Genomic DNA, 21006 nt, shown 5'->3' with positions numbered 1-21006 from the left:
GGGGGGGCCGGGGGTGGGGGTGGGTGGGGGGGGGGGGGGGGGGGGCAGGGGAGATACGGAGATGAAGAGGTTGTATTGTGATGATATGCAGAGTACATATCCGGCAGCGTTTCGCATGCATCCTTACATGGTGGAGGGAAAAAAATGCCATGGGAAATACTTAGCAAACACAGTTATTAAAAGAATACCTTACGGTACCACAGAGCTGCTTAGTGGATGACTGTGGCATGTGGGTTTTCTTTTGCGATGTAGCTTCTAGGTAAGAATGCGAGAGCATGATACATAGCTAAATTGTAAATGGACTACGCTACATTCCCTGGATAAATATTCAAATAAGGTGAGAGTTAGGAGTGGGTGTGGGGGTTTAAATAGGAGAACTCAAAGCTGACTTGCCTGGGGTGCCGTGCGTGGACGCTCAACTAAAATACTAAACTAATACTACACTAATGTAGGCTGAATACAAATAGTTGACAGGCTTTCAATAAAAAAAGAAGAAAGAAAAAGCAGTTAAAATGGAGTTAGAGGAGCGAGCCAGTAGCTGACTGAATATTGCGTTGACAACATGATTGCAACATCCCCTGTCCTACTCAAGCTGAAGACCTATGTTGCAGGTGTATTTCCCCGTCTCTCTGCCCTCAGTTTTCGGCTGTCACATCTAAAAAGTAAAATAAATAATGTATACTGTGTGAAAACTGACTTGTGTGATTTCTTGCTGTTGACTCCATCCGGGCCCTCTCCACAGTCGTATGCCTGGATGGTGAAGCTGTGTTCCCGCTGGCTCTCACAGTCCAGGGGCTCCTTGGACCGGACCAGGCCCTCTCCGGTGGAACGATCCAGAACCACCGCCTCAAACTGGACTGAGCCGGAACCAGATGGACCATTGTGGACCCGGAAGCCACAGATCTCCCCTGAGGTTTTAAGGATGAAGACAGCAGCAGTGTGAGGGATGTAATCGTCGACGATGGTTAGTGAATATTATGTTCATAACATTCATAGTAAGAAAAAAAATCACACCCGTGTGAACTGAGTGGTGTAAGGTCTTATATAGACTGATCAGCTGTGGTCTGACGTAATGTCTGACGTAATGAAATCACACCCGTGTGAACTGGGTGACCATAGCAACCATGCTCATTTTTTGTGCACAGACAGACTAACAAAGCCAGTTGTAGGAGTGGTTTACACCACTCAAAAAGGGGGGGGGGAAAGAAAAAATCAACAAGAGAACGGAGTTCTGTTTTATTCTAGAGGAAAAACATATACAAAGGGTAAGAGTCCTTGACCTATAAATTATGCACAAGGGGATTCAAATTAATTGATTTCAGGCAAAGCTTGCGTCACAATAGAAGCTTTTGTCAATACCATCCAACCCTAGTCAGAAGAACCCCCCAAAATATCTGGAGAGTTTCATGAAGTAGCATTTAATTTGCCTTTGTAAAACCACCCTGACAGAAATAGAACAGAATGTAATTTATTAAGCCAAGCATCTCCTGGACAAACAGCACCTGATACTAGCCTCCTTCTATGGACGAAACAAACCCAATCAATGTGAATAGAGCCCCCCGCCCCCGTTCCACCCCCAGAGTGATGTTAGTGGATCCATCCTAATTCAAGCAGACAATGAATACTCTGCAGAATGGACTCAAAGTGTTCCCAAGCAGACGTGATAATCTTATTTCTGTATGCAGAGTAGAGCACTAATACTGCTGCGCTGACAGATCCACCAATGAGGAGGTTGAATTACACTATGAGTCTGTCGGACTGTCTAAAAATAGTTTGCGGCCATGATTGATTTCATGGCTTCTAATAATTGTAATTCCTGAAGGAATACCCTGGTTTTCGATGGATGGACGTTGCCTCCAATAGATAAACCCCTTCCGCCCGAATGTGGTCAAGTGACCACATTGTGTGTTATGGTGCATGTTGCATGTTGTGCATGTGCCAAGATTGTGTTGTGTGTGTGTGTGTGTGTGTGTGTGTGTGTGTGTGTGTGTGTGTGTGTGTGTGTGTGTGTGTGTGTGTGTGTGTGTGTGTGTGTGTGTGTGTGTGTGTGTGTGCGTGTTTTATGATGAAGTACATGCAACCAAATACTAAATAGATATAAATATCCCTCCCTTTACAATGGTCAGCTAGTAGCAACGGTGTTTTTTTGCAGCCACACCACCTGGGCCAAATGAAAGCTAAATATATTTCAAATATCGCCGATGCTGAGCACTAGAAGGGCTGGGTTTGGGTTTGACCTATTTTCCTCAGAAGCCATTTCTGTGCCTCTTAAACTGTAAGCACACACTGTCTCACACGATAGCTCCAATATTTGTGGCTGCCTTTGACTACACCAGACCCTACAGTGTAGGGTCTATTAAGTATACAGAGTAGTAAAGTTACACTGAACTTGGTTTGTTCTTTTTCAATCTACACCAAATGTCTTCGCCAAAAATAGCCGATCTGCAAGCTTACAACGCGCCACAGCGTGATGCGTTGTGAGATTATAGATAGGCTTTTTTTTGGTGAACGTTCCCCCCAGAATACGGATGGCGGGGTTCAAGTGCTCAAGTTATTTTCAATCTGTCCTAATAGAAACTGATATTCTCTCAAGTTTTCTTCACGACATACTGTATCTTAGGGGGAAGGATTTACATATTTACATACCGTAATATCTATGACATGAATGTAATGGGCTAGAATCAATGTAAATCAGGGGTTGCCGTGGATGTAAATATTATTTACAGCGGTATGACCTGAGCCAAGAAGGTTTGAGAACCTCTGCATTAGAGTGAGTGCATGATTCTACTTATCGAGCTTTATTCCAGTGTGCTTTGTAGAGTATTGTATTGTACCAAACTGAAGGTCCTTGAAATTAAAAAGAAAAAAACAGTTGAGCACCACTGCAGTCCATTATATATACAGAGGCTCATTCTCCACAGCCCTTATCAGAACATCCCACGGCCCACTTTTTGGATCCCGTCCCCAGCAGGCTGAGACGCACTGATAGATGGCCAAATGTATGTGCATTGTTACCAGCATAGTGCAGGGGAGCGTCTTTGTCCAGGGCAAAGAGTGGGGGATTGAGCAGCACCGTGTTGTCATTCTCCATGACAATCCCTTGGTACTCTGTCTCGATCCATGGCTTGTGCTTATTGGCTGAAACGTAACAGAGGAAGCAGGAGAGACGGAGAGACAGAGAGACAGACATACACAGAGAGAGAGAGAGAGAGAGAGAGAGAGAGAGAGAGACCCCAGCAGAGAGGCTTTGGGTTAAACGAAGCAATTAGAGAAGAACAAACGAGTCTATTTTTAACAGCCCCCATTATGGCAGAGGACAGAGTGACTATGTGTGCTTCTCGTGACTGGAGAAACACACAATGTATGTATGTGTGTTATGTGTGTGACCAGTGCGACCACAAACACAATTTAATGACTTTCAGGACACACACATTATACACACATACATAGTAATACACACACGCACGCACACACTCTGTCTCACTCTCTCTCTGCTACACCACACACCTTGCTGACAGAATAATTAAAACCAAGTCAGATTTCACCTTATCACAGAGAGCTATATTGCACATATCAATCAGCCATGAGTATGCCTGCCACGGGCGGCAAACCTCACAGGCGTACACAGAAGGAGAAAAAAAAGGAGAGAAAAAAAATATGTGCATGTCAAAATCAAATGGCAGTTGTTTCGCTGCAAATTCACCTTTAATTGCAAATTAATTATTCATCCCTCTGCTGTGTGTTCTGTGCCAATGATCAAAGGCCAAGTTAATGAGCTAGAAGGATGACAATTTTACACTCCAAAAATCAAAGAGCCAAACAAAAGGCCCCGGTGCGCAGCCGCTCGGCTGCGTCTTCCCGTCTCCTTTAACGGCGCAGAGCGACACTAACTGCTGAGTCTGCTGCCTTCCGCACGGAAAGGGGGAAAAAAGAAACAGAACGACCACGGACACTTCTTATGTTGTGCAATACTCCGTTACGCTCACTCCGTTTCGAATTCTCTAGAGAACAAGACCAAGGAATAACTGTGGCTCACTCGGACTGTATGCACAGCAAAAAAAAATAATGAAATACTGAGAGCACACAAACGGAACAACATTTGGTTTCATTCGTATCCTCTCTGAGTTAGAGACGGGCCATAACCCATAAGGGTCCATTTGGTTCTCTCTACTGTGGTTTCAATAATTTATTTGGGGAAACCCTGGGTGTATTTTTATACACTCACGGGTAAATGAACAGTGAGGAGTTTGCGGTGTGTGAGAGCTTGGTTCAGGGACAGGATCAGGATATCAGGGGGCACTGCCGGGAGACCCCCCCCCCCCCCCCCTCCCACAAATACTCATCCTTCCTCAAGGTCCGAACTGGCGCCCTCCCCTAGTGCCTGCAATTCCTCAATCATCTGCTTCTGTCCATGTTTTGGTCATTTATCTCCCCTCCCTGTCCACCACCACCTCCATCCATCCATCCATCAACTCACTCCTCTGTCCACTCAACTCATCCCTCCTTTGTATAGAGTTAATCTGAGCATCAGGGCAGTGGATTATAGATTGAGAGGAATCCCCCTCTGTCCACTCTGTCCTCTCTCTCTCTCTCGCACGCCTCCCCACTATAGTCTCTCTACATAACATGCCACAACACTCCTCATGCCCCCCCCCCCCCCCCCCGCCTCCTCCAACACACACAAGCAATTCAATTTTCAATTCAAAGGGCTTTATTGGCATGAGAAAACATATGTTTACATTGCCAAAGCAAAAAGTGGAACAACACAGTCAAAACAAAATGTAGGTACAAATCGAAAGTCAGAATCTCCAATACATCAAGCACTCCCTCTCTCTTCCTTTTCCCCCTGTGCTCTGGTGTCACCTGATCTTGCAAATGCACCCCCCCCCCCCCCACTCCCCGCTCCCCCACCACCCCCACGGACACACACACACACAACCACCTGCTCCAATTTCTCCTTAATAACCGTCCATTTGTTCATCATCAAAATACTGTCTATACGCTGTAGCTGCTGTGCCTATACAGTCCCCCGGTGTCCACCTCTCAACCTGTCACCTCCTCCCGCTTATCTTCTCTCCTTCACCCTTTCTTCTCGTGGCAATCTCTCCCCGTCTCCCCGTGTCATTCCATCTCTCCTTCAATCACCCTCTCTCTCTTTCTCTCTCTCTACGCCTTACTCGTCTCTCTGTGTCCCTTTCTCCTCTGATTTCCCCCTCCACACGCACACGCACACGCACACACACACACACACACACACAGTCACTTTCTCGTGCATTGTGATAATAATTTGGCCGATGATGTTCAATCACCGTCACTGTTATCTACAATCATAAATCTAACACAGACTAGGAGAAAAAAGATTTGTCATTTCCTCGACTGTCCACAATACTGATGACACGAGCACAGACACGTCACAGACACAATGAGGGTCTTGCCCGCGGTGCACTTACAACATACATCAAAATGGAAGGATACGGACCAAGGTGCGCAATAGACGGATGTGGCATTCTCCAAGGTGCATGTCATATGTGACGTTTTACGCCATTTCAGTAAATACAGCCTATACATGTATATTATCAGACAATAGCCATTGCTCTGACACACGTACACATGGTAGGTGTGCTGTGCTGCCATGGCGATAGAAAAACACATATTCAACAATACACAACAATTGACAGGAGAAAGGAGGAGGAACTGACCTTTGTTGCCAGCGGCAACCGAAGTCAAGCAAAGGAGGAGGAAGGAGAGAAATTTCATTCTGTCCATCTGAGGGAGGAAGAGAGAGGGGGGAGGAATAGGAGAAGAGGATGAATACAGTAGCATGCATTAGGAAGTGATCAACACCGGAAGACATGCACATAACAACACCACAGGTGGAGAAGAGAGACATGACAAAAATAATAATAATCTGACCTAGGATTGGAAGAAATTGCAGGTGCAAAAAAGAGCTTTCCATGCCTCTATATCATTATTACAATATACATACAGTATACATTATACTATATGTATTATGTATGTATGTAGGTAGGTAGGTATGGTGTGTGTGTGTGTGTGTGTGTGCGGGGAGGAAAGCAAAGCACAGTGAAAAAGCATTTGCATACAGGCTATATCATGCTCTATATTGGAGGAAGAGCATCGCTGGTGATACTCTTGCTCAAATCTACGCATCACTGAATCCAACAGCATGAAGGGATCCTTGATCGAGAGAGATCCCGTTCTCCTGGATCGCTATGGGCTATGCTATTGTCTTGTGGATATAGCGCATTCCTGCGAAATGAAAATGCATGTGTGCAGTTTTGGTTTCATCTGCATGGATGGAGCATGCACGCACCTGGTCGTGTGTGTACTGTACGTGCGTGCGTGCGTGTGTCTGCCTGCGCGTGTGTGTTTTCACACCTAATTGTGGTGTGGAGGAAAAATGCAGAGCTGCACCTGACACAACTATAAGAATCCCATAGTGTCAGCAGGTGACATAATACGATGACAATATCCTTTAGGGCAGCGACACACATTCCCTACCTCAAGATAAATATAAGAGGGTTAAAAAACAACATTTATAAACGATTTTTCTGCATAGGAATTCAACCCGTGCGCTCTAGTCTGGATATGCAGTGCAAAAGGGTCAGGCAGGATTCAGACTGAGTCAGACTTATCAGTAGAATTCAGGACTATAAAGCTACATACGTGCGTATGCCAATGCGACAACAATCAATCGATTTTCAATGTTTTACTATTGCCCAGACATATCACATGCGAAGAGTCTGGGCGTCTGCTTATCAATATTCTTAGCACGGAGTTAAGTATGTCACAGAGACATGTATAACGGCTATAAAAACGAGCACATTCAACGTTGTGGATTTCACATTACCGTGGCGAGCATGATGGTGATGATGCGTTCGGTACCCGACGCTCTCCTCGCAGCATCCGCTGCTCTCACGCCCCTGGCTGGTCCCCCACGGGCAGCAAACACACACCAGACCACAGGTGACGCAACTGTCCTGCTTCTTTCTGTTAGTTATCAGGGCGATGCTCGTAAAAAACGATACACCGACTAGATTAATGCAAGGCTAGTGTGTAGACGGAGGACCGAGAGAGAGAGCGATGCCCTTGTTTTCGGTTAGACGTATGATGATGGAGGAGGAGGGGGGGCGGTGGGAATATTACGCTGGGCGTCGATTCCCTCCCCTTTCGGCGTTTCTCAACCCGCCCACACTGCGTCCTTCTCTCTGCTCCCTCTCTCTCTCTCTCGCTCTCTCTCCCTCCCTCTCTCTCAAGGCCTCCCTCGCCAACCAGCTCCCTGCCAAATTGCTGTTCTTGCTTATTTTCTCCCCCCTCCACTCACTCCGCTGAATGCATGCGGGGTGGAGTGAGGCTAGTAGTCAGACAGACCCAACAGAATCATTCATTTCAGAGGCAGCACGTTCATTTACCGATAGGTTTGATAAATGACGTACGGGATGAGAGACTCTATACATTTCAGTGGCACTGCCACCTCTTCCCTTTTCCCTGCATGATATCCTTCCACTGCCCCAGACTGCAAAATTACGTCATATTATCGCCACTCTTGCCCCGTGCGTGCTCCTGTCAAACAGATGGAGGGCAGTGCACGGGAATGGCGCGCGCACGCGCACAGACAGACAGACAGACAGACAGACAGACACACACACACACACACACACACACACACAAACACAGTGTCACACACACACACACACACACACACACGATAAAGTCAAAGACACACACAAACTGCTCGTTCTTTTAAATCCAGCATTTTAATGAACATTACAAAATGTATTTAAAATTACCCCCCCCACCCCATTTTTTTCCTTTTTCTATTTTACATTTGGTAGCAATAAGGCAAAAAAAGTAGTCTCTTGAAACAATTACTTTACATCAATTAATAATCACTGATGTAATGTATAAATATTAAAATCGGGGTTGTTGCTACAATGAGATGCAACACGTCTCTGCAAATCGAAGGGTTACATTAAAAAAAGAAAGTGATCCACCATTTGGACGAAAACTCATATGGGCTACATACATACAGCTTCATGTTTAAATAAATATATGAAAAATCTCTGCTTATGGATGACTTTTTCAGATATGCTCACAATTTGTGCACCCCCCACTCTCCCCCCAAAAATAACACAAAAAGAAAAAATAAGAAAAAGGTAGGCCTATATATTTTTAATGGAACCCTTCTTTTTGAGAGGGGAAGCAGAGTTGTGGCTCTCCCTTCACATACTGTGCCTCTGACTAGACCATCCAGGACCAATAGAAAATCCTTCCCTTGGCAAGATGAGATGACCCAGTATAGATTCATACCAACTTCTCTTACTAAAACAAAACAAAAAAAACAAGATGAACGGTCAGAGCGCTACTGATGATATTAACCATAACAAAACAGTGCATATCACTCGATACAAAAAGATGGTGATAATTAAATTAAAATGTTTTATGATCTCCAGTTAAATATAGTAGACAACCCCCAGGTACCTAAAAGAGCTTCTCAGCCCCCAATTTGTGTAGATCTGAGATTAGAAGTGACTCTGGAGAGCAGTGGTCACCGAGAGGTTATACATGTGACACAACGGATGTGGGTTTGAATCCCTGGATTGGGTGTGTAGTGGAGACCGAGATGCCCCTCTCCTCCATAACAGCCAGTGATGTCATGTGGTGCCCTGTTAGAAATGCAACTGAAGCTCCGATTGCTCAGAAGAAAAGCTGCTTTGTGGTTTACATAGACCAGTTTCCAGTTTAGCGTTACCTTAAGAATACATTGCAAGGTACGTTTATTGCCAAACAAGATTTAAAAAGCCCTACAAGTACCCCCTAGTAGTAGTACCCACTGTGCTGGACCACCGGGGGGACGGGGACGGGGGGGACGTTTGCATATTCACTTAAAGTAGTGTGCAAAGTTGACATTTTGGTCTGAGGGTGGCACTAAAGGTGATGGGATCAGTTAAATAAATAGTCAGGGTTCATCATCTAGGGGAACATGAACCATGAATGAATGCAATCAGCATATTTCATGGCAATCCAATCTGATTGATTTGATTTTGAGTTAAATTGCGTGCAAGTGGACATTTAGGTCCTAGAGGAAAGGAAGATGCACAGCAAATTCCATGACAGCAAGTACTCTTTCAGATATCTCGTTTGGTGGGAAAAGGTGACAAAAACTGAAAGGTCTTCATCTAAACGTCTAAATGACCATCTTACCGTTTAGTATCTTGTGAACATATATTTAGGCCAGCGCATTATTAGCCAGCAAGCAGACAGTATCATGCACTGTAGAAGCACAAGGCATTATGGTCTATGTAAACCACTGCAGAGTAGATTAGATCAATGCAAGGGAGGGCTGAGGCCTATTGTAGGAGAGACAAAGAGTAAACAGAGATTATAAGGTGGTTGGCAGGAAAAGTCCATATAAAGAGGATTAACAGGACATGTACAATGAAAAACCCTTTGATGGAACCTTATCCAAAGCTACAAAAATTTCTTTTTTTTCTTCTCATAAAACCTCCTAAAATAGCTATATAAAATCAAGTCTCTCATCACGAAAAAAAAAAAAGAAAATCAAATGAAAACCAGAATAAATGTATAAACATTCATTGAAATACAAGGCCATTTTTGAGCTGAGTTGTTGAGTGTTAGTATACAGTGTTGTTTTACAGTGTTTCGTTTGCGAGTGAGTGCCACAATCCCATCCCCCAATATTATCATTCCCCGTCAGAGCAGCAGACCTTACTTTTCCAAACAAGCAAAGAAAATGCATGTCATTATTATTATTATTATTATATCTGAAAGTGCCAAATACATTGTTGTGCCAGAACCCTTTGCCCTGTTCAGGTTCACTATGAGTGACTGTGGGGAGCACATGAGTTTAGAGAGACAGAGGGAAATAAAACAGAACAAAACTATTACAGAGTCATTACCGACTGACTCAAAACCCGTGACTGGCAAGTGCAAAACTTTGTGTACACAATACTTCAGTCTCTCAAGTTCTTTGTGCCCCGCCCACATACAAAAAAAAAAAAAAAAAACGAGAAAGAAATGAACAAAAGAAAAACAGGAAATCACCCCTGATTGGCTCACGATTACCCATGTGGCACAACGGTCACTTCCTGTAAACGTTTTCTCCCAATGTTTGTAAAAACTCCCACCCACATTTTTTTAACACAAAAAAATATATAGAAAGAATTTTATTTTACACGGACATATAATATATATTACTAAAGGCCTTAAAATATTTTCTGATCTGTTCCTTGTTAAGACAGTTCCCTTCAGATGCGTCCTGGGTGGATAATCAGCTAGTGACCTGCATGGAGAGGAAAACGGAGTGACATTCAAAACATTACATAATGCAGAGTTTCGCAAAAAAAGCTAAATTAAATTAACCTGCATGCATTTGTTTTGGTGGGAGGAGCCCGGAGGACGTGAAGGAAACCCACGTGATCACGAGCGGAACATGCAAACTCCACAGAGTCACAGAGAGCCCACGGTCAGGTTCAAACCAAGACTTCTTGTTGTGACTTGTGAGCCAACAGTGCTAACTAACCACCACGAGCCACCCTGGCTGCAACCCTCTGGGCTTTTCAGGAACTCAAATTTAAAGAGTCACAGCATTACAATCAAATCTGAAAAGAAGTACGGGCTATATTGAAAATATTTGTATGTGCCAATCAAAGCCTGGACAAAATACATTACAGATGGACCACCACAGATTAACGTTTACCGCTAATTATAACGTTACCGTCTGGTTGTAACTCAGCTATCAATTCACGTTGGACTGGGATTTGGTAAAAGAGTACCACTCACGTCACTGGTTAAAAAGAGGGAAAAAAAGCACCTGGCAAAAACAGGTGGTTTGTTCTAATTTGTTTACCAGGTAGAAGTTTAGTCTTCCTTCTTCTCAGTCCGTTCTTTCCTGGGCACCAGTGCCTTACGGAGGTACGGTATGGTTAAATAGGCTGTCAAGAAGAACACGTGACCGCAGAAATAGACCGACGAATACACCTGGAAAACAGAGTGGACAGACAATTAAAAAGGTTAAAACATAAACAACCGTGTGCCGTTGTTTCTTAGAAGTAATGACAATGGTCTTGCATGTTTAATCAAAATACTGTACATCTAGATAGCATAACTAGCATCTATCTCTGGAGACTCCATGCGTTTGTCTACAACCACTGGTTTTCAAGCATTTTGTACTCGCATTTGTGATTAGATTGTAAAATAATACATTCAAATGTTGACTCAATGTGAGAGAGACACACACACACACACACACACACACACACACACACACACACACACACACACACACACACACACACACACACACACACACACACACACACACACACACACACACACACACACACACACACACACACACACACACACACACACACACACACACACACACACACACACACACACACACACACACACACACACACACACACACACACACACACACACACACACACACACACACAAATAAAACTAAACTGTGCAGACTTAGTCCATGGTGTGTGTTCTTATAGTGCAATTGCTGAGGTACCTTAAGCCATTTGTCGTAGGTGAAGAGGCAGAATGCTACTAGAGGGTAGCCCATGAAGAGCCAGTGTATAAACTGTTGTACTATGTAGATGAGAGGGTACGCAGGACTGTTGGCCAGTCTGGTCAGCGACGGACTGTCCCTTATCAGTGCCTGGGCCTGGGACAGACACACACACACACACACACACACACACACACACACACACACACACACACACACGGTTTTAGACGTAAACAAATATAACACTGGATATGTGGATTCGTGCCACTTAAACATTTATTTATTTACCAGGGACAGTGCACTGCACCCTATTCAACGTTTCAGTTTTGACATTGAGAGTCAATGAGCCAGAGTTAGCAAAGAGCACATTTTTATCTCTAGTCCCTGAGCAGGTCGTTAAAATTGGTGATTTATAACTATCAGTACATTACATATAACAACATAGTACAGAAGACAAAACAATGTTATAATATGAATAAAAATTAGAGCAGTGACAAATTGAGCAGATAGATAATTGATTACCAAGTATGGTTTTGCTTTAAGGCATCTCTTAAGGTTGAATTTGAAAGTCAAATGATAAATTGTCAGACATTGTGTCCCGATTTCAGATAGATTGAGAAATGTGTCTATTGCATTGTGTGTTGCAAATCTGGCTTGGCCGTTTGTCTCTAGAGCAACGCTGGACAACTGGCATGTTGAGCATTCTGTGTAAAAGGATCACTCTCTAGAATGTTGCACTGTCCAAGCATTTACCGTCCAAAATGAAATATCCATGATTTGATCCAAACCAAAGCAATTAGTCATCTTAAAAGGTGAACAATGGAACTTGTACAATGGCAGGGGGGGACGTATCCACATAAGAACCGTCAACCGTTGGTCCGACAGAATCGGACCATTTTATTATACTTTATTTATTTATTTTATTATACTTTATGAAAGTTGCATGAGGTAGGAAATCCTTTCAGAGAACATTGTGCATAATTAAGTGAAATTTTGAATGAAAACAAAACCCACAATTTTGTTCCAATTTGAAAGTTCCACCATTCACCATTAAGACCTTTCGTTGGGTTGAAAGAGAAATTGAGATTTGGAGGACAGACTTGTTTGAGTGCGTCAACTGCGTCAATTTCATGCAGTTATTCACAGGGCTATCATGTGTGAGCTTCAACTTTCATGTTAGCATGCACACACAGCCTTCTTGTTCTCCTCATATAACCTAAGGAATTATTACTGTTCAGTTCAGTAACTATAGCAAAGCTACCAATCCCTTCTTCAAGGACAGGCCTCTGTCTGCCTGTGACATACCTGTCTTTCTACAGTGACAATGATGAACTCCATGGAGAAACAGAGGAAGTATCCGGAGTGCAGGCCGTGCCAGATAGACAGGAACACCAGCGTGAGGACTTGAGATAAGAGCTTATTGCCCAAGAACTTCAACCGCTTGAACACATGCCTGGAAAATAAAACAACAAAAGAAAGCCATGACATGGGGCATCACTTGTCTTCACGCCGTTCACTGATCAGTGCATCAGAGGACAGGAGATAAATGAGAAGAGAGGCCTAAAGATTAATTTATGCCCCACTGCACAAGGGTGCCAAAAAGAACAAAATCTACAAGCTTGTGCCGACATCACAGTGGCACTTACAGCTGATTGCTTCTCTCCAGAGAAAATGGTATAGTTGCATCTGATCTAATGCAAGTCACAGAAAAGAGCATTTCGCCAGAAAACATATTCTGCAGCCTGCACATAATCTCACACATACTCCCACTGATAATATAAATAGGCCTGCTCTACCTGCTTGCCTTTTTAGTTTAGTGAAGTAGGGACATGTATCGAAAAAGAAAGATTGCATGGCCTAGAAAGGTTACTGCTGTGAACCTGTCAGTTTCATTGCAACCAATCATCCAATTAAACGTAATTCGAGAGAATCAGTTACACCGAATGCAGTCAGTGAGTCACAACACAATTCTGTTGTATTAGGAGTGCAACATGACAGAACAGCGGTGCTTTTAGAGCTGTTTACCTCTACATGCATGGCTGTACTGTACAAGGACAGCCAACCAATAAGCACTTAATGGGTTTTTCTACCAACTTCCCCCATAGCTACTTATCAACTTGCACTCCTCTCACCTGGCAGTTGTTGTTGCATAGCAACTGGGATGACAGGAAACATCTGAACGTGATTATCCAGAACCACACCGCTTGTCTGTCAGTTCAATGAAGAAGTCTAGTTGGTTCTCAATGTTAATGGGCTTCCCAACTAAATTATTGATAGGTAATCTTCACCATCACCACCTGTACGAGCAATTTCACAACTACAACGTACAATAACATGTATCTCTAGTCTACACCTACAGTAAAGGAATTATGGGCCAAATTATAGACAAACAATATAAATGTTCTTAGACGTAAAAAAAATTAATTGTATTAAACAGGGGTCCAAGTCCATTCCTGCCCACTACCAGAGGTTGTGGGTTCGAATACACCGTGGTACATCCGGCTTTGTTGAGCGAACACAATTGGCCCGTGTTCAGGGGAGGGATGCCGGGCGGGGAGGGTGGTATTCACCACTGCATGTATTCCTACAGGCTGTGGCAGCACCTGTCAGCAGGGTGTGTTGGGTGGGAGGAGTAGGACGAAGGCTCTAGTCTACGTCGTCCCAGTGGGGGCTCCTCACTGGCAGGTGAGTCAGTAGGATACAACAGCAGTGAGAACACATAAAAATGTGTGTGTTAACTCTTAATCCGCCAGCATTTATTGAAAAATTAGGATCGAATTCACGCCAGCATTTTTTTCATTTGAGCTCTTATTTTGAAAAGCCACATTTCCAGTCTACCGGAAGTAGTATTAACCTAGGAAGCTCAACGGAGCCTGGACAGGCCTTGTTTACAATATGAATCCAAACCGGGGCACTGGAGTGCTCCACATCGCCAGCTCTGTGCCGTCAAAGAAACGTTGTTTTGACCAAAATGCCATCTGGGACAAGGAATAGGAGATACAGGCAATTGAAAGAAACAGATTATTATGGCGACGACGATCTAAGATGGGTGATCCAGTGCTGTGCTAACAACATAGCTACTGTAGCTAACCGGCTAACGTAAGTAGCATTATGGCTCGATCGATCTAATGCACTATAAAAGCACAATTGCCATTAATCAACGGCAATGGTGGTAAGCGTAGTGTCAAAAAATAGGCTTCAATTGACCTAGATGTACGGCAATGGCACTGAAAGAATTAAGGAATGAATTGGCATAACGACTAAAAATGGGGGTCCATGGGATAATGTTTATCAAATTGAAATGTAAACGGTTGAGAATCACTGCTCTGAAGACAAGAGCAACAGCAAAAAAATGAAATCTATATTCTCAAACAATGAAGACTGAACTGAGGGTTCTTCTGTGACTTTAAACAGTACACTTTGGTGCCATGGAGCAAAGAAAATAATAGTAAATTGTTTAAAAGCTCCCATGTTAACCTTCAGCTCAAATCGGTTGGTGTGTGAATATATCCTTGTACCATTTAGACAGAAAGAGCTACCTTTGTTATCATGGCCACAACAATGTATCCTATGTCAGCGTAACAGTGATGTACGCAGAATAACAACACTATGTTGTTAGTCCTGACGAAGGTAATGTTTATCCAAAAATGTAACTGGGTCCTTTTGTTATCAAAATGGCTTGACTGTGTGCCAGAGAAATTATAAGTTGGTAGTAAAGTGTACTAGCCTAAAAATAACTAGTCCCGTTTAGCATGTAGGTCGACCAAGGACAGACATTGTAAGTGTGACTGCACTTAGGGATGACTGCTCGCTCTGTAGTCTGTACTGTGACAATATGTCCACATGAGTGAGGTGACCCGGTGAAACAGGTGTGTGCTTAACCATAGACGACACAAAGGCTGACTTGTTACGGGTTCTAATTTGGCTCATGAGTCACTAGCGGTCATGAAAAAGCTACAAAGTTTATATTTACAGGTAAACGATCGTGCTATTAAATTATGGAGGGCCAGATAAAACAGAAGCTATAGATGATTGACCCCTCAGTCAACTACTCACTCATTATTGCAAACTGACTGACATTGCCATAGCAACGTTTGCCTCCATTCTGGAAGTGAGTGACAGGTATAGATATTCCCCCTGTGGTTCCAGCTTCCATCAATGTGATCATGAGTACAGTAGTAGTGATGTAATTGGCCCCCATATTCAGACCAGAAGAAAGAAATGCCTTCAAAATAAATTAAAGGGGTGCGAAAGTCAAGATAAAACTAATTGATCCCTGTGGGGAAATCCAGGTGAATGAAACACAGGACAGGTACAGTACATGTAAGAGTAGAGAAATAAGAATGAAATACAGGATAGGTACATGTAAGAGTAGATAAACTAGGATGTAACAAGATAAATACAGAATAAGCCTGGTCCCAAATGTTCCCAACTACATACTGCCACACTACAATGCGGCTACACGGGGGCGGCCCCTTGTGGCCCCTGGAAGAATAAAAAAGAAAAAAAAAGAAAAGGGGCTAATGAAAGTTACAGGTATGGTGTGTGCGATATGAAGTGTGAGATTACTAAATCACAGCACTCCTTAATCATCCCACCATCAAATTCAAGGGCTTTTGGAGAGAAATGAGACAGACTCCAGTCATTTTAGACTAGAGCACTGCAGAGAGAAGGTGTGTGTGTGCGTGTGTGTGTGTGTGTGTGTGTTCAGCTGAGAGATTGGCAGTCGAATCAGTCTGATTGCATAACATTAAAAGAAATGGAATAGAGGAACATTCCATTTGGGCTGTGGAGGGTGCTGAGGGGTCTGATGTAACATATACTTGCTTGGTTCAGAGTAATAAAATAAAACGGTCGAACAAAACCTGTTTTTAGGTGATAACGTTAAGATTGATGACAATACGACTATAACTTCAATACAGTATTTTCTGCCTATGTTCCAGGCACTAAATCATTCACTATTCTTTGTTTTTGGGGGATTGAAAAGTACTGTACTTGATTCGATGTAATGATTTATTCAGGTGGTCACAGTCGTTCTCTAAACTAGTGGGGTGGGCAGAGGGAACTAAACTGGGATTTCATCACATCAACGGTTCACAACGCATGGACGCCAACGGAAAATATAATATGAATTGCAATTTTTTTATAGCAAGAACAAAAAAAGCCTCCGACTATTTCCCTGCTAACAAGAGTAGGAACATCATCCATAAAATACCATTTCAGCAAGCTAAACACCAACAGCTTTTTAGTTAAATGCGGCAAATAGCCTCTTGTGATCCAAGGATCAAATCCTGCTACATTTCCTCCTGTGTCTCCCTATCAGACACTTCTCCCTCCTGGCTCTCAGTATATTGACCTCCCCCATCAGTCAAGAAGACTGCAAACTCACTCCCTATCTTCTGTCGCCGTCTGCAACCTCACCTCTCAGATAGATGGTAAATGGTGCAATAATGCCTTCCATCCAAAGCGCTTTACAAATGTGCATTAGTCACACGTACATTTGCAGGCAATCATGCACGGCACCAACCTGCTCATTGGGAGCAGTTAGGGGTTCAATGTCTTGCTCAAGGACACTTTGATCCTAAGCCATGGATCAAACCCCAGAAACTTCCAAATCCCCAAGCATCCGCTCTACCTCCTGAGCTACTGTCAATCCTGATTCTGGGTCATCTAGATATGCTATGTTTACTTGTTCACATACAGTATGCCATGTACAGTATGTAATGTAGATGCATGTTACCCGTTTGCTTGTCCGCAGATGCCAAGTACGTTATTTAGACGAATGCTAGTTTTGGTGTCATGTGTACCTGCAAACCTAGTTACCTTGTAGGGCCTCATTCACACATATCAAACAAATGTCATTTTTTCCCCAATGGGAGTCACATGGTTTGACCAAACATTTGTGTTTGATAGCTGATTGCTGGTGGTGTTATGCCCCCCCCCCCCCCGACCCCCCCCCCCTTCCCCATCAAACAAAAATGTTTGGTCAAACCATGCGACTCCCTTTGGAAAAGCATTGTGGTGGCCTAAAAAAAACAAAAAAATTACCAAACATTTGATTGATCTGTGTTTGATACGTGTGAATGAGGCCTAGGACTTACTTGTTTTTTCATTCCCTTTTAAAGTATTTTTTCGTACGGCATTTCTATGCCTTTATTTAAAAGCGACAGCGAAGAGAGACAGCAAATGTGGAGAGTAGAGAAATGACATTCAGCAAATCATGGTCCGGCTGGCCAGGAATCAAACTGGGGCCTCACTGATTGGGCATTGTGTGGTACAGTATGTGTCCTAATTGCTTTGCTATCAGGTCGCCCCTAGTAGCACTTATTTGTTTTCTTGGCACCATTTAATTGACCACTTACCCTGTTGTCAGTTTATTAAAGTTCATGTTGTTTACTCTAAACTTGCACTGTCGTCATAAGGGCTCCTAACTACTTACATCAGTGACCATTTTAACCACAATGTTTTGATTCTACGTGTCATAAAGACAGTGGCCCTCACCGCCACTTTACCAAGTTTTGATTTGGTTTTGAGTTTAGATTTGAGTTCGCCTAGCCTGGCTTTACACAGTGAAACATTCACACAACTATAGTTGCCGGTGCATGGAACATCACTTTCATGCAACTTGACAGATACATGAACCAATTAAAAAAAAAATCAAAGTCGCATGCAACCGTCTTGATTTAGCAGCCAATAGTTTATTCCACTAAATTAGCTAAGCTTTTCACACGTCAGTATGAAAAAAGAAAGACAATTTATTTTGTCCAATTTTTGTCAAATTAGGTGTCCATGTTGTGGAGTCATTCACATGAAATACCAACAGTCATTAGTTTGACATAGTCACCTGGCATGTTATCAATGCTTTGGCTGTTGCATTTCACTAGTTGAGATGTTTGCAACTGTTGCAGTAGAGTTTCAAACAAGTTTCAAGTGCTTTTAAACTGTTGCAGCTGAGTCTCAAGTATATTTTAGAGATCTTTACACTATGCTATTAGAAAACTTTGTTTCAACTAAATTTCCAGCAACTGACTTTAGCCAGCCTTACACTTTAGGTGGGTAAACTCTGCATTTGATTAACCCATCCTAATTACAAGGAGCAACAGGCATTAACTGAGCAGCACAAGACCATCTTGCTGTGAGGCAACAGTGAGACCACTGAGCCTGTGAGCCACTGCCCCAAGCGTATATCTATTCTACATCCGAGCATAGACATGGTAACGTGGTTTACTTTGATTGAATGATTGATTGAACACGTATTTGTATGATTTGATTTGGGTGTGTTCTAAATTAAAGTGTTAGTGTTGATTATCATGTATTAATCTAATTATAGTAAACTACTATTATACTAAAAAAGATAAAGATCAAGGGAATAGAGACCTTTTTACAGTACAATAATGTTTCAAGTTTACACAAATGTAAAATAAACGGCATAAATATATTAGTTTGCCTCTTCTACAAAACATATAAAGTTACTGTCGTGCGTGCCAAGCTGTCATTCTCTTGTATTATACAGTCTATGGTATTATATCGTACTTGTATTATTTATTTATTTCCCACCACAGAGTAACCTCTTATCTATCTATCTATCTACTATCCAGCATATAGCTATCCACCTCGGAGGAAAGTCTGGTAAGGCCGGCAGTGTCGGTAGGCCAATCAGAGGCAGGCGGGGCGTTACCATGTCTATGCTCGGACGTAGAATAGATATCCGCCTGCCCCAAGCACCATGTAGGCTACCATTATTATCTTTGGCAGTGTGAATGAGAGACCTTTTAGGTTTATGTGGCAGAGAGAAAACTAGCCAAGAGGCGTGGTTATTCATTACTCAGGCGATGTTGCCTACGACACACAATGAATGACATCTCCTTACCCTGTGTTTAACAGTTACCAACCAAGTAGATCAAGTTACAGTACTGCAAAACAACCTGGCACAGACAGAAAGACAGGTGGTTGAGGTAAGACAACTCAAAAGAGGTGAGACCAGCAGAGAGACAGGTGGTTGAGGTGAGACGGAGAGAAAGAGAGCCTTCAGGGAGAGACAGAGACAGTTGGTACGAGACACTGACCTGGCCGCCCAGGCGTTGGTGTTGATATTGAACGAGGAGATCGTTCCCGTGAAAAGAGGCGTGGTCTCAAACAACCACATCTTCATGTTGGCACAGGCGTCCCACTTGTGCTCTCCATCCTCTCCGATTCCATTATAGCCCAAGCCAGCGAGTACACACACACCCTCCTGAAACACGCAGAGACGGCACAGTCGAGTCAAACTGGATGTGCACAGCAGCTGGCATGCACGGGGAGAGGCAATGTGGTTTGGAACAAAATATACGAGACAGAAATTTGATACTGACCATGGAGTGGGTCAGGGGTGAATGGTGGCGTTGTAATATACCGTAGACACTATAAATGTTAGAAGTAAGGCTATGATACCAAACCAATGTATAGAATGGACTCATGCACCTCCTAATGCTAATAATAACTCTAAACATTTATTTGACGTGCCGACATTTCAGCTATGACGTTTATGTAGCCTTCACCTAGTTACATTAACTGGGTGTGTGGGGTGTCAAATGGATAGGCCAAATATTTATGCTGCCAACAAGATTGTAAGTTTCTTTTTTGGAGTCCGGACAGTTTGATATTTGACATTGATATGTTGTGGAGTTGTTTTTAAGTCTGAGACGAGTGAATGAGAGACAATGGCATGATTATTTTATGGTTAGACAGACATGTTTTTCTGGACGCAGAAATAGTAACCAATAAAAACCATTAAGATTTAAAGGCTAGACTAGTTGAGTCACACCGTTAGTCTCCAGAACCAGATAAACTGCAGTGAGTGCACAACCAGATAAACTGCAGTGAGTGCACATCTTCATCAAGGTGTGCCATAGAAAATCTACCAGAAGAGGAATGTATGGGAAAGGTATGCAAAGCCTGGTGTGGTGATGGGTGCACAATGAGTGTGGTATGCAAAGCAGACCTGTAGTATTCTTGTCTGTATTCTGGACAGTGTCCACATTTGGGGCGCAGACACTCGACTAGTGGATTGAATCAATGTTCCGTCTAAGTCTAAGCTTATTATATTAGGTCCCGAGGTTATGTTCAAGGCAATATTGTATTCTGTCAAGACAGTGTGACAACAGTGGAGAACCAGTGACAGAGGTTAGAGAAGTGAGATTGAGACAGCTAAATTGATATTGGGAGAATGAGACGTGGTCTTCCCAAGCATCAACGAAGTTAGTTGAAATGTTTTTTTGTTTTTTTTTAAGATTTGTTTGGCTTTTGTACCTTTATTGATAGTTACAGTGAAGACAGACAGGAAAGAGGGAGGAAGAGACAGGGAGAGACAAGCAGCAAAGGTCGTCATGAACGGACTCGAACACACGACACGCTGTCAGGACAGAGCCTATACGTGGCATGCACCTGGACCATTAGGCCAA

General features: G+C 43.0%; 2 protein-coding genes across 4 annotated transcripts in view; both read right to left on the bottom strand.

Annotated features, from left to right (window-relative positions):
• The window catches only part of clstn3 (calsyntenin 3), a 54397-nt gene extending 47287 nt beyond the window's left edge, over positions 1 to 7110 (bottom strand). The window contains exons 1-4 of the mRNA XM_079502963.1: positions 6869 to 7110; positions 5700 to 5766; positions 3016 to 3138; positions 698 to 908 (exon numbers count right to left, since the gene is read on the bottom strand). Coding sequence (XP_079359089.1) covers positions 698 to 908; positions 3016 to 3138; positions 5700 to 5766; positions 6869 to 6880 — 413 coding nt within the window. The 5' untranslated portion in view covers positions 6881 to 7110. The remainder of the gene's footprint in view (positions 1 to 697; positions 909 to 3015; positions 3139 to 5699; positions 5767 to 6868) is intronic.
• Positions 7111 to 7756: 646 nt separating this feature from the next.
• lpcat3 (lysophosphatidylcholine acyltransferase 3) overlaps positions 7757 to 21006 on the bottom strand; it is a 35436-nt gene continuing 22186 nt past the window's right edge. For all 3 annotated transcript variants that reach the window (XM_079503562.1, XM_079503563.1, XM_079503564.1), the window contains 5 exons: positions 19633 to 19799; positions 12872 to 13019; positions 11567 to 11722; positions 10889 to 11019; positions 7757 to 10321 (listed from right to left, as the gene is read on the bottom strand). In XM_079503562.1, coding sequence (XP_079359688.1) covers positions 10900 to 11019; positions 11567 to 11722; positions 12872 to 13019; positions 19633 to 19799 — 591 coding nt within the window. In that variant the 3' untranslated portion in view covers positions 7757 to 10321; positions 10889 to 10899. The remainder of the gene's footprint in view (positions 10322 to 10888; positions 11020 to 11566; positions 11723 to 12871; positions 13020 to 19632; positions 19800 to 21006) is intronic.

Source organism: Electrona antarctica, assembly GCF_951216825.1.
Source record: "Electrona antarctica genome assembly, chromosome: 6".
In the NCBI taxonomy this organism is placed as follows: Eukaryota; Metazoa; Chordata; class Actinopteri; order Myctophiformes; family Myctophidae; genus Electrona; species Electrona antarctica.
The sequence above is the reverse complement of the archived record's forward strand: the minus strand, read 5'-3'. Positions and strand labels throughout refer to the sequence as shown.